The 14,549-nt window shown below is 36.0% G+C and overlaps 1 protein-coding gene across 4 annotated transcripts; it reads left to right on the top strand.

The window, feature by feature from the left end:
* Positions 1 to 1,398: 1,398 nt before the first annotated feature.
* LOC18596602 (Integrin-linked protein kinase family) lies at positions 1,399 to 6,936 on the top strand. 4 transcript variants are annotated; one of them, XR_016027044.1, is made up of 13 exons: positions 1,399 to 1,960; positions 2,050 to 2,124; positions 2,209 to 2,304; positions 2,815 to 2,900; positions 3,089 to 3,209; positions 3,579 to 3,658; positions 4,087 to 4,149; positions 4,306 to 4,412; positions 4,571 to 4,656; positions 4,822 to 4,943; positions 5,338 to 5,449; positions 5,979 to 6,328; positions 6,440 to 6,936. XR_016027044.1 is itself a non-coding variant. In XM_007025195.3 (12 exons), exons 1-12 carry the CDS (start codon positions 1,643 to 1,645, stop codon positions 6,081 to 6,083), a joined length of 1,371 nt encoding a protein of 456 aa, XP_007025257.3. In that variant the 5' UTR covers positions 1,399 to 1,642; the 3' UTR covers positions 6,084 to 6,367. The 4 variants fall into 4 exon arrangements, 1 of the variants encoding a protein (XP_007025257.3); XR_016027042.1 differs by having other exon boundaries at positions 6,420 to 6,936; XR_016027043.1 differs by having other exon boundaries at positions 6,405 to 6,936.
* Positions 6,937 to 14,549: the final 7,613 nt, after the last annotated feature.

The raw sequence follows: 14,549 nt of genomic DNA, 5'->3' as shown, positions 1-14,549 counted from the left end.
CCCTCAGAATTCCTTATTCCGTTATCCTTATTCATGATCTATATTCAAAAGTCCCTGTACTTGTTATGCCCTGATTGTTGACATGAACTTTCCTAGGAAAATATTGACTATGAACCTAAAGCTATTAATGAATATTTAATTAATGAATATTTAATCTCTTCAAATCCAAGTTCAAGTGTTTTATCCGATTACGTTGACATTTGGAACAGACGATTTTGTGATAAGGCATATGGGAAAAATGGGTAATGGTCAAATAGGCTTTCACAGCTTGACCTAGCTGGATCCTGGATAAGCGAGCTTTTCCGCAAACTTTACCCGGGGGTAAGGCACCCAACACAGTTGGAATCTCATTGGACTGAATAACCCAAACCAGAAAAGAAAAGAATGATTCCAAAACGTGTTCAAACTGTTAAAGCAGCTTGATGATTTGAAGGAATTCCCATTACTCTGTTCCAACTACCCGGAAGGAAGAAACTCCCGAAACATGTAAACATGTTGAGAAAAGTGGCGGCCTAATCCAAGGTTGGTCCCTGGTGCTCCCATGTGATGCTTATCTTTTTCCATCACATGTTGTGGATGACATCGGGCTATGTTTAATAGTCAAACACGCACATTGTTTTTCCCTCAGGATAATCATGAATAGCTGGAATTGGACAGTGAACCTTAGCCAATTCCCATACTTAGTCAAAACGCCATCCGGAATTCACAACGTGCCACTCTGGTTTTCAAAGCCTGAAGGGGCATCCAAAAGTATCTATTTCGAAAGATTCTATTTGATTAACATAAACAACACTTAATTCCCACATGCAACCTTGAACAACATGACCTTTTCAGGATTCAAACATTCAAGGTCCTTGCTTGGAAGTCAGACAAATTCTGAATTGGTTTGAGCATTTAAGGAAATGAACAAATCCTCAACCATCTTTCTTTCTTTCTTTCTTTTTTTTTTTTTTGTTTATTTTGGTTTAATTTTTAGGTGTTTCAAACAAAGGAATAAATCTTTCAATGGTCGGCTGAAAAGTTTAAGCAGACAACCGGAGAGCAATTGCGTACCATACTGGTTCCAGGATATACAGATTACCAAAAACAAGTTGTCACGTGGTGCAAACAATCACAATCCACTTTCAAACGACATCGTTTCGCCCCTGGATCTTCGCTTTCCTTCCGCGTTAATCATCTGGGCCCCCAGGCAACTTACCCACATCATTACCGACTGATGATTCATAAGCGGTCCGGATTGTTAACCTCTTTTCCACAAATATCAAAAAGTAGAAAGTCGTCGGTTCTCATTCGTCCTTGTAGGGTTGAGCCATCTCGACGAAATTTCCCTCACGCGTTGGAAGCGCGTGAGTTCCACACCCATTAAGAAAATTATATTAAAAATCCGCCGCGCTACCTACCACTGAAACTTCAACAACTGCAGTTCCAACTTTCCTTCGCTTTTACGATTCTCTATTAAACCACCCCAAAATCTCTCTCTCGACTTTCTACATATAAATCTTGCTCATTGGATTCTAAACCTGTTTAAATCTTGTGTAATTAAGACTCTAATCAAATTAAAAATCATACTCATTTTGGATAAACCAAGTAAAGTAGTTATCTTTTCTTGATTTTCTTGTTCTTGGTTTGGGAAAAAAAAGTAATGGAAAATAAAGCGGCGGTGAGGTTTACGTTAGGGAAGCAATCGTCTATGGCACCGGAGAAAAACAGAGCCGAACCGGACGGAAAAGAGAAAGAGGAAGGTGAAGAGATAGACGGAGTTAGGCTGATGTACTTAGCCAACGAAGGTGACTTGGACGGCATTCGCGAGCTCTTGGGCTCGGGGATCGACGTTAATTTCCGCGACATCGATGATCGGACGGCTCTCCATATTGCCGCGTGTCAAGCACAGACCGACGTCGTTTCCTTGCTCCTTCAGCGTGGCGCCAACGTCGAATCTAAAGATCGGTGGGGAAGCACTGTAAGCCAAAAAAAAAAAAAAAACTGCTCCTGTTTTCCATTTTTTCTTTTAGTTTCTTTTTCTAATCTTATATGTTTTTGGTCAAATAGCCTTTGGCGGATGCTATATATTATAAGAATCATGATGTGATTAAGCTTTTGGAGAAACATGGAGCTAAACCTTTGGTAAGTCTTGGCATTTTCGATTTGGAAATTATTTTTTCTTTGCTGATTTTGTTAGTGATATTGATTGTTGAATTTTGGTTATAGATGGCTCCAATGCATGTAAATCACGCGCGTGAAGTCCCAGAATATGAAATTGATCCAAAAGAACTCGATTTTACTAACAGCGTTGACATTACTAAGGTGATCTCTTTTTTTTTTTTTATAATATTTCATGATTTCGTTAGAGTTTAAATCATTGTTGTACATAGGAATAGTGTTATATGGGAATTGAAAATAATCTTGGGAACCAGCTAAAATTGGATGCATTGCATTAATAAGTGGGAAATAATTTTGCGTTGGACCTGTTTTTCTAGCATAATGATCATTAAAGTTTGTGAACAATGTTTGGACTTGTTAAACAGTGTCCTCGTTGTTGCACTGTGAATTTGAGCGGACAATGGGAAACGGGTAGAGAGCCAGTAAAAGATTAAATTTTTGTTGCATAGAGCAGAGAGTTTCGTTAATTGTGCAATGCAGGCTCGATGGGAGACACATAAAAGGCCAATTAGGCAAAGTCTATACTGTTTTTGTAACTCCATGTTGCATATATATGCAACAGTCAACTCATAAACTGATGAGCCTGTGCTTTTGCATCTGCAATTTTTTTCTTAGCTGCTGCAGATCTAAGTTATCTCTATGAATAAATTGCAGGGAACCTTCTGTAGAGCATCATGGCGTGGAACAGAAGTTGCTGTAAAAAAGCTTGGAGATGAAGTCCTTACTGATGAGGACAAAGTGTAAGTTGTTCATAAACTGAAGTTTTTTTTTTTCCACTGTTTTTCTTTTTTTTTAAGGGGGGGGTGGGGTGTGGGGTGGGTTTGCAGGCAGTTGGTGCTTGGGTGAGAGGACCACTGGACCAAGCCTGGGTCCTTTTCTTCCCATAGTATGATTTATGAATTGCTTGCTTTTCTATTTCTTTTTTCAGGAGGGCATTTAGAGATGAGCTTGCATTATTTCAGAAAATTCGACATCCAAATGTTGTCCAATTTCTTGGTGCAGTAACTCAAAGTAGTCCCATGATGATTGTGACAGAATATTTACCCAAGGTTTTTTACTCCAGCAGCTTATTTGCTATCATAGCATCTAAGGCCTCTCTTCTATGGATCATTTACTTCTGTTTGTTTCTTTGGCTTAATGATGTTTATTTCAACTTGTTGTGAATTTGTGTTGTTATGAATTCTTTTTGTTGTGTATGAAATGTTGGATAAGTCATTGATATGGAATTGTGATGCCAGATATTTACTTTGTTCTGTTAATTTTTCTTTTGGTGAGTTTATGGAGAGTAAAATTGAGGATGAATAATAGTGTTTTGTAAAATATTGGCCTTAAAGTTATCTTTAAGCTTGTTTGTTTCAAATCTAAATTGATCCTTCAGAGTTGGCTTTTTAAATCTTAATTTTCTGTTTATTTTTCAGGGAGATTTACGGCTTTTTTTGAAAGGAAAAGGAGCATTGCGACCAATAAAAGCACTGAGATTTGCACTTGATATTGCAAGGTTATTATTTTATTATTGCAGTGGACTTGGTTATTATTGCTTGATTATGCCACATTGACAAATAGCTATTTTGCTTGTCAGAAAAAGGACAGTTAGATGTCATCTTTGATGTGAGAGTTACTGTGTAAATGAGTAGGTATTTAGTTACATGTTATGCTTTCTTTATGAAGAATACAGATAGGCGAATATAAAAGCTGCAAAATGATGATACATTAGTATACAGAGAAAATTTGAGGTGACACATAAGATTGATTGTTGGTCTTAGATGATTATAGTTAAGATGATCACTATAAAACTTGAGTTTAGAGATAGGTGAGAGAAATAAAACTGATTAATACATGGTATAGTTTATGGAAGTTTTTTTCCCGCTGCTAGTCCCTCATGGGTGGACTTGAAAGATCATTAACATATCTTCCACAATGTTGCAGGGGAATGAATTATTTGCATGAGAATAAACCAGCACCAATAATTCACCGTGATCTTGAGCCTTCGTAAGTTTTCTTGTTCAGATGGGTTTTTCTTTTCCTAACATATATGTATATTAACAAACAAAAATTAGTTTTAGGTTTCTGTAGAAGACATATTGTTTGCCTTAATTTTCTGAAATGGTCAGCACTTTTTATGTGCTTACAATTTGAAATAAACAGAAACATTTTGCGCGATGATTCTGGACATCTGAAAGTCGCAGATTTTGGAGTTAGCAAGCTGCTCACAGTTAAAGAAGATAAACCTCTAACTTGTCAAGAGACATCCTGTGAGTTTACTTTCTATTTGGTTTTAGTTATCGGCAATTTTTCTATTTACATATTTGAGCAGTCATTTTTTGAAATTACCTGGATATGTAGACTTTATCTTCTATTTAACAAATACTTTTCTCTGTAAGTTGAAACATGTTAGTTTTTATTGACACAGGCCGGTATGTAGCTCCTGAGGTTTTTAAAAATGGTGACTATGATACCAAAGTGGATGTGTTTTCATTTGCTCTGATCCTACATGAGGTAAATTTCTTTCACGCTTCGGCTCATATGTTCAGTAAATGAATAAGTTTTAACTTTTTAGTCAATGAGGTTTTAGCTTTGCTTCCCTGCTCAATCTCCTTTTCTTTGACAAAGTCTAATGATCGCAACAGGCTTGATATGTGATTTTAATGTGCTATACTCTAGATGATTGAAGGCTACCCACCATTTTCTGCAAAGCAAGAGAATGAAGTTCCTCACGCATATGCATCAAGGGAGCGTCCGCCTTTCAAAGCTCCAGCTAAGCATTATGCACATGGGCTTAAAGAGTGAGTACTACATTTTGTCTTCTTCCATTATGAGTAGAGTAATTTTACTCCTGTTCTTTTAGCTGTGTATACTGTTCTGTGGACTCTAGCATTGAGGTTTTTAGTGTATTAGTTAATGATCACACTTAAACTCTTGGTTCTTAGTTTTAATTGTATACACTTTGTTTTGGCACCATACCCATACCGACATGCATGCATAATTCTTTCAAAATTTAATCCCATATGTTTTTCTGAAAGGATGTGCTAACGTGAAGGTATTTGTAATCTTTTGAAGAAATTATTTTTTTGCAAATTAGCTTTTAGGGTATTAGTCATTCTATTGCTTTTGTCAGAGTGATGTAGGTATCAGGGAATGATATAGATATATAAAAGATATGTATGCTCCTGATCACAGGTTAATTGAGGATTGTTGGAATGAGAAGCCTGCTAAGCGACCAACATTCAGACAGATAATAACAAGACTGGAATCCATTCACAACAGTTTCAGTCATAAGAAGCGTTGGAAGGTATCCTCTCTTTCTCCAAACTACATTTCGCCATTCTGTCACCTGCATTTTCAGAGAAAATGCATGCATGCAAGTTGATTATCAAAGAAAAATACAAATAGTTTAGATAATTTTGCTCGAGGGAATTAGTTTCTTCTTGATATCTGTTGTTGTATAGATCATGATCCCAAAATGAAAGGTCAGAAGTTATGATCAAAATATGAGTGTGTCTCAAGTGTCAGTGTCACCCAAAGTTGCCAAATTTCCTGTCGTTGGATGGCCAGCAGAAGCTAGGGTAGTAGTCCAGGATGATGTTGCTTCATGGCTAGTCTTTATTAAAATTAGGCATGTCTTTTCTCTGCTCGTGTCAAGTGCTAGCTTCAGTCATTCTATTCGTTGGCTGGAATTGATAAGCTAGACACCTGTTGATTTAGTCTATTCTATTAGTCATTTTTAGAGTTAACATTTTGGTCCATTTTGCAGGCCTGTGCAATCTGTCACCATTAAGCTAATAATTTTCCTCTGTTGCTACTGCTTGCAATCTGTGCAGGTTAGACCATTGAAATGCTTTCAAAATCTGGAGGCAATGCTGAAGAAAGATCATTCTAGTCCAAGCAGCCACAGCGGTTCATCTCGTTCTACTGGTGGCATATGAGTGACTGATGGTTAATCTTCCAAAGCTTATAATTGTGCATAAATTTTCGTATTCACTTCTTAAGTTTGTTGTCTAAAGGATCAAGTTGTAACCAGGAGCATACCATTTGTTTTTGTCCTATACTAATTTGTTTGTAGTCATTGTCGAGTTTGATTTCTTTCAGATTTGGTTCTCTCCCTTTGCATCGTGGGCTGAGGACTACATTTGTATCAATCCATATTGTTGTACCTGTCCATGTACATTAAGTATGTTATCATAATCCAAATTTTTATGAATTTTAAGAATTCCATTTATGTAAGAATTCTGATTGATTAAGGATAGGTGGCTTAACTGCAGTTATCTGATGTTGGGCCCAGTGAATTATCATCATTCACATTCTTATTAGGTGATTTTGCATGGAAAGTGACTATTCAAGAAATAAACTCGGCTTTAATCCGCACTTACATGCATGCATCGTGTATTATATGAGATTGATGTGCATGAAGATCACTTGGACCAATCAAGATGGTGACAAGTCCAAGCCTTCGGGTAACCATGGAATCCAATTCATCGAATCAATTTCCATCCATTGTTTTTGGTTTTCTCTTTCTGTACAGGGGAGGTCTTGTTCATCCTGTTTCTTTTTATTCTCCCCGCTGCGTGCTTACATTATTGTACAGGGGACTGACATTTTTGTAATAAGGTGGTGGTCAGGTGGCGGTGTTATGTTTTAGCCCCCTGGGTTTGGGTTATTATTGTCCTCATCACAGTCTATTTTGAGTCTAAGCTGTGTATTCTTGCCTCTGGCTGGACCCCTGTCTTGCCCAGGCAGCTTTTGTAAAGCTCTATCATATCTCCAAAAAAAATTTCCAAATCTCAACTGTCTGCCATCCTCCCCCTTTTCTCTTTGTTCTCGAAATTTGTTCTAGGTTACTCCTTAATAACATCTGGGAAAAAGATTGTACAAAGCATGTTGGTATAGTTTCTGCATAGATGCTTCAATCATGTAGACTGTAGAATATAATTTGTTCAATTTTGATTTGACCCTTTTGGCATTTCTGTATGTAGGCCACAAACTAGTATTTTTTTTTCTTTATGATGGTGGGTCCATAAAGTATAATTAATCTGCTTTTTTTTTTTGTTTCACATTCTTACAAATCCTAATCTTCAAGGGTTTAAGCCTTTGTGCATGCAACATCTCCTTGTTTGGGCCCGTCAATACTATAATGTTCGGCTTCAGCAAGATGCCAAAACACCATACTCTTTTCTCAAGGGCACTTTCTTGATATGCACCTTGTGAATTCATATCAACTAATAACATCTAAAATTGTTAGATGTGGCAATTGGTATCTATTATTTGGAAAATTTCATTCTTCAGATCGTTTTAAATTTTGGGTTATTGATTTTTTTTTTATACTAATAGGTTGAAGGAATCTTTCAAATTTTGGTGAGTTGTTCAATTTTAAAAAAAAAAAATTAATGATCAAATTCAGAGTCATATAGTCATTTTGATTCTTGTCGTACAGGGTGCTACAAAGGCCAATGACTACTCAATGAAACAGAGGAATAAAGTAGGTATATTTTGTAATCTTAGGCCATAAAATCTTTGTCTAAGCTTACCATAGTAATGAAATACTAGGACTTTGAGCACAAATTGACTAAAAAGAAGTGAAAAAGTTTGTTATGATTTCAGGGGAAAAGGGGATTACAGTCATCATTTCTTCTGGGTTTTTCACTTTCATAACCAAGCAAAACCAAAAGCTACCGCAAAGAGGAACAACTTACAACTCCAATATCTTTGTACCCAAAGGAACACCAAACTGGAAACTCGAAAAAGAGAAAAAAAAAATACATATAATATAATTACATTCAAATTGGAAGCTAGACATGTTCATGGGTGTGTCTCCTTGATTTACTCCAAGTTAGTATATGATAACTGGAAAAGAGAGGAAACGTTTATCATTGCACAGGAATATTTGCTCAAATTTCTATAACCAACAAAAGAGATGGTGAACTTTATGGCTTCTTTAAAGGAGGATTTCAATACTTGGATGCCATAAAAGCGACCACTCTTGCTGCTTCACTTCATTGAGGCTTCCGCCAGTGGGGGCCCTAAACCCTTGCTACCTATTTTGATTAATCATCGACTTAAGCATGATGAATTTGCTGATATAATCATAATTCATCAAGTGATTATATTTGTGAATTACTGGTAATTACCCTAACGTATACCTTACATACTATTCAATATATACCTTCTAAGGGTTTATCCAGGACAATTTCAAAAAGCTTGGTATCAAAGTTTCTTGATTGGGAATTGCCTCTTAACAAGCCTAATGGGGCCGCAACTTGATTAATGTAGGACCCCCTTCTGGTCTTTTTTCTGGTACAAAATTGGTTATTGCCCGATTGCCATCAATGTCGTATGGACTTACTTTGCTAACTAATACTAATGATAATACCAAAAGAAATTGATGGCATGGTCCCCCTCTGCTGCTTTCAGAAAGGAAAGGGGTGGGAGGGAAAATGGAGTTAAGCTTAATTCCATCACAGGATAGCCTACACATTGTATGCCCCCTACCCCTACCATTACAGTGAAAAAGCTTCACTCCTAGCTATCAGCTGAGAAGTTTCTGAATCACATGGACCGATTTGTGTTAGGACTTTATCTTATCCTTTAGGGCTGATGAATTGCAATCAAGATATTTCTTCTTTCTTGTCTCCGTCTCTCTGTCCTTTTACACATCTTTTGTTCTTTAATAACAATATGGCTTTCAGCCAAATACCAAACCCTTTTATGGCTTCTATTCAGTGATTTAATATTTCAATATTTAAATTCCAATTTAAAACAGTTTCATGAAAAGAAAAGCCCTACAATCAAAGCTATAACACAAAAAGAAGACATTTGACGAAAGCAAATGATGGATGGAGGCCAAAAGATATGTAGAAAAATGGCTAACCAATATAAAGAAAGAGGACCAGTAGCCAAGCCTCATAAAGTACTATCCGACTTTATGGGATCTTATACCATCCACACGAATTTCATTGCATTATAATTTATGTAACAAGGGAATGGTTGTGCAGTTGGGGAAATCATAAATCAGAACCAGGAGAGCACAGAAGGGATGCATGGAAGGTCTGGTGCTTTAGGTTTCACGACCATGCATTTGTTATTTTTTGTAGCTCAACCCTTTGATCATCGAATTATATAAAGGTGAACCATCCACCCATGTTCCATTACACAACGATAATGAATCCAGACTTCAATTATAGAGCTGCAGGATTATAATTAGGAGAACAAGTCCAAATTCCTTTTGTTGGCTTTAGCTGATTAGAAAAGCTTAATAAAGTAAATAATAATGAGCTTCATTAAGTTATAGTTTTGTTTTGTTGGCTTTTGATCATTTATCTCATTGAAAATGGATCATTTATCTCATGGCTTTTGATCAATATCGTTCACTCAAGTTAAAGCCACCATAGAATTAGATTCAACAATTAAATTAGCTCCTATAAAAGGAGAAGATCGAAAAAATCTAAGAGCATGCAAAATTGTCATAATCTCTGTATAGTTAGAATCTTGGATGCTTAAAGACCCACAAAATACCCCAACAAAATATCCATCAGAGTTTCAAGGCACTCCACCACATCCCGCTTTTCTAAAATAATCAAAGACAACTTGACGTACCTTCTTTGGATTGGAAACCCATGTGCCGTTAATCATAATCCTTGAAACATAATTCCTACAAGCCCGCGCTTTAGCTGTGCACTGAAAAAAATGAGTGTTTTTGTCACCTTCTTTGATCCACCATATGTGTGATTTTTGTCGCTATAACGATTCCCTGTTCTTGTTGACTGCCCAAAGGTTACATAGTCTCATTTTTCTAGCAATGCACTCTTGCGTCGTAAGGTCTCAAATGTCACCAATGCGATCAAACTCATCCACCTTGTTCTCAAGATCAGCTACGGTGCTGTCAACGTTTCCCAAAGAAACTTTATTCCAAGATCTCAAATGTGTTTTGAGTCGATTTAGCTTAACCTTGAGACAAAACCATGATTGTCCTGGATCTCCGTTGAAGTCCATTTGCTCACAACCATCTCAGAAAAAGAATTCTTTGAGAGCCAACAGTCAAGGAAATGAAACGGCCTAGGTCCCCAGTTAACATACGTTGATGACAATAATATTGGACAGTGGTCATATAAAGATCTTTTAAGACCTTTCCGACTAAGGCTGTGGAAAGTAAAAATCAATCCAAACGGCTACGTTTTGCACCAGGGCCAGAATAAGTGAATTTCTTTCCCTCCAATGGTAAATCGATCAACTCACACTGATCAATAAACTCATTGACATCTGCGATGCCAGTTCCCAAAGTGATACATCCCCCCGTTCATCGGCATTTTGAATTGCATTGAAGTCACCTGCACAACACCAACTTGTAGGGAAATCAGTCTTAAGAGAAAGTAACTCTTCCCAAATTACACAACAATCATCAACATCACAAGATGCATAGATATTAATGATAACACAACAAAAATTTTCAGAAATTCAAGTTCCATTCAAGATTATAAAGCTCTCACGTACAAGTTTTGATGAAAGAAAGAAGAAAGACTTATCCCAAATTGATAATATGCCACTTGATCTACCATCCACTGGCATGGTCAGAAAAAATTAACATGTATCATTGTACATCTAGGTTGGGGTACAACCTAATTAAGTATAATCGGGATGAGTTAAATGTAATAGAAAAAATTACATGATTGTCTCTCCATATTTTTTTCATCCATGTAAATTATTTTTCTTTGAGAAACTAATTTTTTAATAAATAAAATAGAATAGTACCGGATGGTACAGAGCAACAAATACAAAAACTTTCAAAACCATTCCAATAAAAATGATCTCGGAACTTTCAATGGTTGGAAATCAGCAAGATAACTGATAGGGGAATTTTAATTTGCTGTTCACAAACAGTAGGTATAAGTGACTCTGAGAGGCAGAGATAGACCTTTTTGTAATCATGTTCTGCATTTTGTAATTATTGGTATTATTAATACAAACTATTATATGCATTTCAAAAAAAAAAATTTGATGGGAAGTGTAAACGACGAGTAAACTGAAACATTAGATCAGTATGGAGAAAGTGAGAAAGTTAATTATACTAAAACAAGTCTTATGCCAATTAGTGCTAAGAGTAAAGACTATTTTTCTTTTCATTATGTTGTGCTCAGTCAATAAATTTATTTATTATAAATGATCATAAAAGCGCTTAACACTGGAAACCAAGAAGGTTCAGTGACGTGGTGCATACATGCCTATAGGACACCATAAAACAGCTTAAAAGGATTTTTCATCTATGTACAACCATCTAAGAGTAAATTAACAGCGAAACAAACATAGCCCTGCTATGCTATGCATAAGATTAAAGACTCAGCATCAGCATAATGCAATGACTGATCAAGACAATGCAATGGCTGTAATAACCAATAAAAAATAAATCAATAGAAATGATCACATATTATGTATCGATGGAATTTATCTCACTGTTCGCTTCGCAAACATAAACGTGAGGGACACGCTGGTGGAAAATAAGAACTCACGTTGTTCATTACATAACAAGCCTAGACGTCAAATCATTGTGGCATTATCAACCTTTGCATTCCTTTGCCGTCGGAACGGATTATTCCCTCTTAGACTTCCTCACACGTACAATGAATGTGGGTTTAATTAACTTGTCCTCACACACAAAAAAAAAGGGTTTAGGGTATGGTTTATGACTAGAAAACTTGAAGACGGTGGAGATGGTGACTGCCTATTATGCATTAATGGGATTAGGTATATTGCGTTGAAGTATTCACATCTCATGATCATTCAGTATGAGGTCGTCTTTTTTCACAGTGTTACAACTCTCGTGGTCCCCTTCCAAAGGGAATGTTTAAATGTAATTCGTACGATTACATTTCCCGTACTTCTTCCCCTCTGCCTTGTTATAGTTTTTTCAACAGGTATAAACTTAAAGTAACATTCTGAATCCCCTCCCTCATGCTAATATCTCAATTGGAAACTACTCCACTGTTTACCACAAGAAAAATCAAGCAAACAAACAACTAAAATTTTCATTTCCTTTTTTTGCTAAACATATCAAACCCTCTTGCTTCCCTTGTTCTAATTGGTCTTCACCATTATTGTGAAACACCAGCTAGGCCAAAGTGAAAACCTACCTGCTAGGCAGGGGATCATGATCATCATCAGTCAATTGCTTTAGAGCCATATCAATTAATTTATTTGACATTGATTTTGACAAAATTAGCACTGCCAACTACGTCCTCAACAGGGGAAGAAACTCTTTTTGTCTCTCCCTCTTTTTCCCCTTTTGATCTCTAGTGTTCCATGACTGTGTTCTAACTTAAGTTTTTATCCCATATCATCGGAAACGAGGCAAAATAATGCAGTATTGGTAAGCACCATGGGGAATCTTATTCCATGGTACATTTACGAGCAAAGCTTTATACATTTTTCTCAGTTGTGGTAAAGCATGGGCACAAATAAGTAGTAGTTACCGTCAATGTGGTCCTCATGTAGGTACGGGCAAGATTTTGTTTGCTGTGACCCATAAAGAGATCTCGACCAATGAGAGCATGGATATATAAACTAGTGCAGCCTTTTCCATCTTAGAAATCCAAACATTTTTTAGACATGAAGCCATGAGTGGAAAGGTGCACTCAAAGGTTTTGAGAAAGTTTCACACGCTAAACTATAGAGCTAGAAAGAAAATATGAAAATCGCTGCTTACTTTGATATAATCTTGATTGCATCATCATAGTTGAAACTTCGGGGAAGATTGTTAATTGCTGTCATATACGGCACCCCAATTAATTTAGTCATAATTATGCATAGAATGAACAAACAATTGTGTATAGTCATAGGGGGAATTATAAGAATGGGAAAAAGAGTTGGGTTTCAAGGAAAACGTGTTTGACCTATGCTTCTAATAGTCAACACCCATTGCTTTGGGTTAAAATTTGCAGCACTATATATCAATCTCAACTTCTCTATCTTCTGAGTCAAATATGAGTAGAATCAATTGTAGCACCGAATTGCTCACACGTGGTTTTATACATAAGATGCAATTACATGAAACTCGAAGCACACTTCACTTTCAATGGGAAATGGCTCCAATGCCTCGCTACATAGGTGGGAATGGCAAAAGTGACAACTCCTCTAGAATGATTGTCACCATGGCATTTCCCAACTGTACTTGTGGGAGCTAACCCCCCTCCACTGAAAATTCCAATGACATTCAATGCAAAAGTAGGTGAAAAGTCCAATGGTTACCTATGCCACCAAAGTCTTTTGTCAATTAAGCTCAAGGCTTGCCATTGCATTATCGGAGATGGAGGAAGAAAATTTCCTTTTCAAAAAACAAAAGTTGAAATACTATGGAAAAAAGAGATAAATTAATAGGGTATGTTATTGCTGATAAAAAAAATGAGGTATGTTGTCTCCAATTTGATATTGCAAACAATTTAGAAATAGTTTCCAATAATAGAAATATAAAATTTTTGAGATCAAAGAATATACCTCTTTATGTATTGATCAGTTCTCTTCCCGAGACTTTAATAAAATTTTCACTTTGATTAAGAAAAAGAAAATAATAACATTAAATTTTTGAGACAGAAAAAGAATTTTTTTCAGACCCAAAAATCTATAATTAGTCTTCATATACCTATCAACAAGAAGGGAAAAAAACAAGTATTTACGATTTGTCTTATTAGTACCATCAATGTGTTGTAGGTAATTGAGATGTGCCGAAGAGTAAGATGTCTCATGTAAGTCAGACTTCCCTCTATCATTACTTTATTGATACAACAGGACTTGGATGATGCAAAGACATTCCTTGGAAGAACAAAGACAAAAAGTGGAAAGGCAAGAAGAAGGAATGATCATAGATGGATGGAACGGACCAAAGATCAAATATCCTGTGACAGATTTTTGATCCAAACTGTGCGTATCGCTTAACTGTTTGATGACTTTAATTGCCAAACAATGGGACGAGAACTAATTTCAACACAAAAACTATGTATTCTTTGATATATGGAACTAATTAGCAACGTGAAAAATCCAAATGAGGAAAGATGGACCAATATTTATACTCTTTGCTTCAAATTTGATGTCCTTGTATATTTTAAGAAATTAAAAAGTTTTGTTTTCAATATTTATACTGATATTCATATGCAATAAATGAAGTTAAAGAAAGGGTGTGAATCAATAATTATATGAAATAAATCAATAATTAAATTTGATTTGAAAATTTTTTAAAGGTTAAAATCTGAGATTCAATCTCAAAATTTAACTAGAACGGGGTTAAGTTAATTACTTGATACCTAATAAGTATTTTGTACTCAAAAGCCATTGTCAAAGAGAAATCCTAATCAGGCCCTCAACCATGAATAATATTACAGCTCAATAAGTTCGCTGTGGAATAATATTTACAT

The sequence above is a fragment of the Theobroma cacao genome, chromosome 6, assembly GCF_053813885.1.
Source record: "Theobroma cacao isolate CCN51 chromosome 6, ASM5381388v1, whole genome shotgun sequence".
NCBI classification, from domain to species: Eukaryota; Viridiplantae; Streptophyta; class Magnoliopsida; order Malvales; family Malvaceae; genus Theobroma; species Theobroma cacao.
This window is presented reverse-complemented; position numbering and strand designations above follow the sequence as displayed.

What these genes read in the sequence shown, in the direction of transcription:
- LOC18596602 (XM_007025195.3), top strand. Translation starts at nt 1,643, where the DNA reads ATGGAAAATAAAGCGGCGGTGAGGTTTACGTTAGGGAAGCAATCGTCT. An exon ending in AAGATCGGTGGGGAAGCACT is followed by an intron (nt 1,961 to 2,049) that starts GTAAGCCAAAAA and finishes TTGGTCAAATAG; the next exon opens with CCTTTGGCGGATGCTATATA. An exon ending in CACCGTGATCTTGAGCCTTC is followed by an intron (nt 4,150 to 4,305) that starts GTAAGTTTTCTT and finishes TGAAATAAACAG; the next exon opens with AAACATTTTGCGCGATGATT.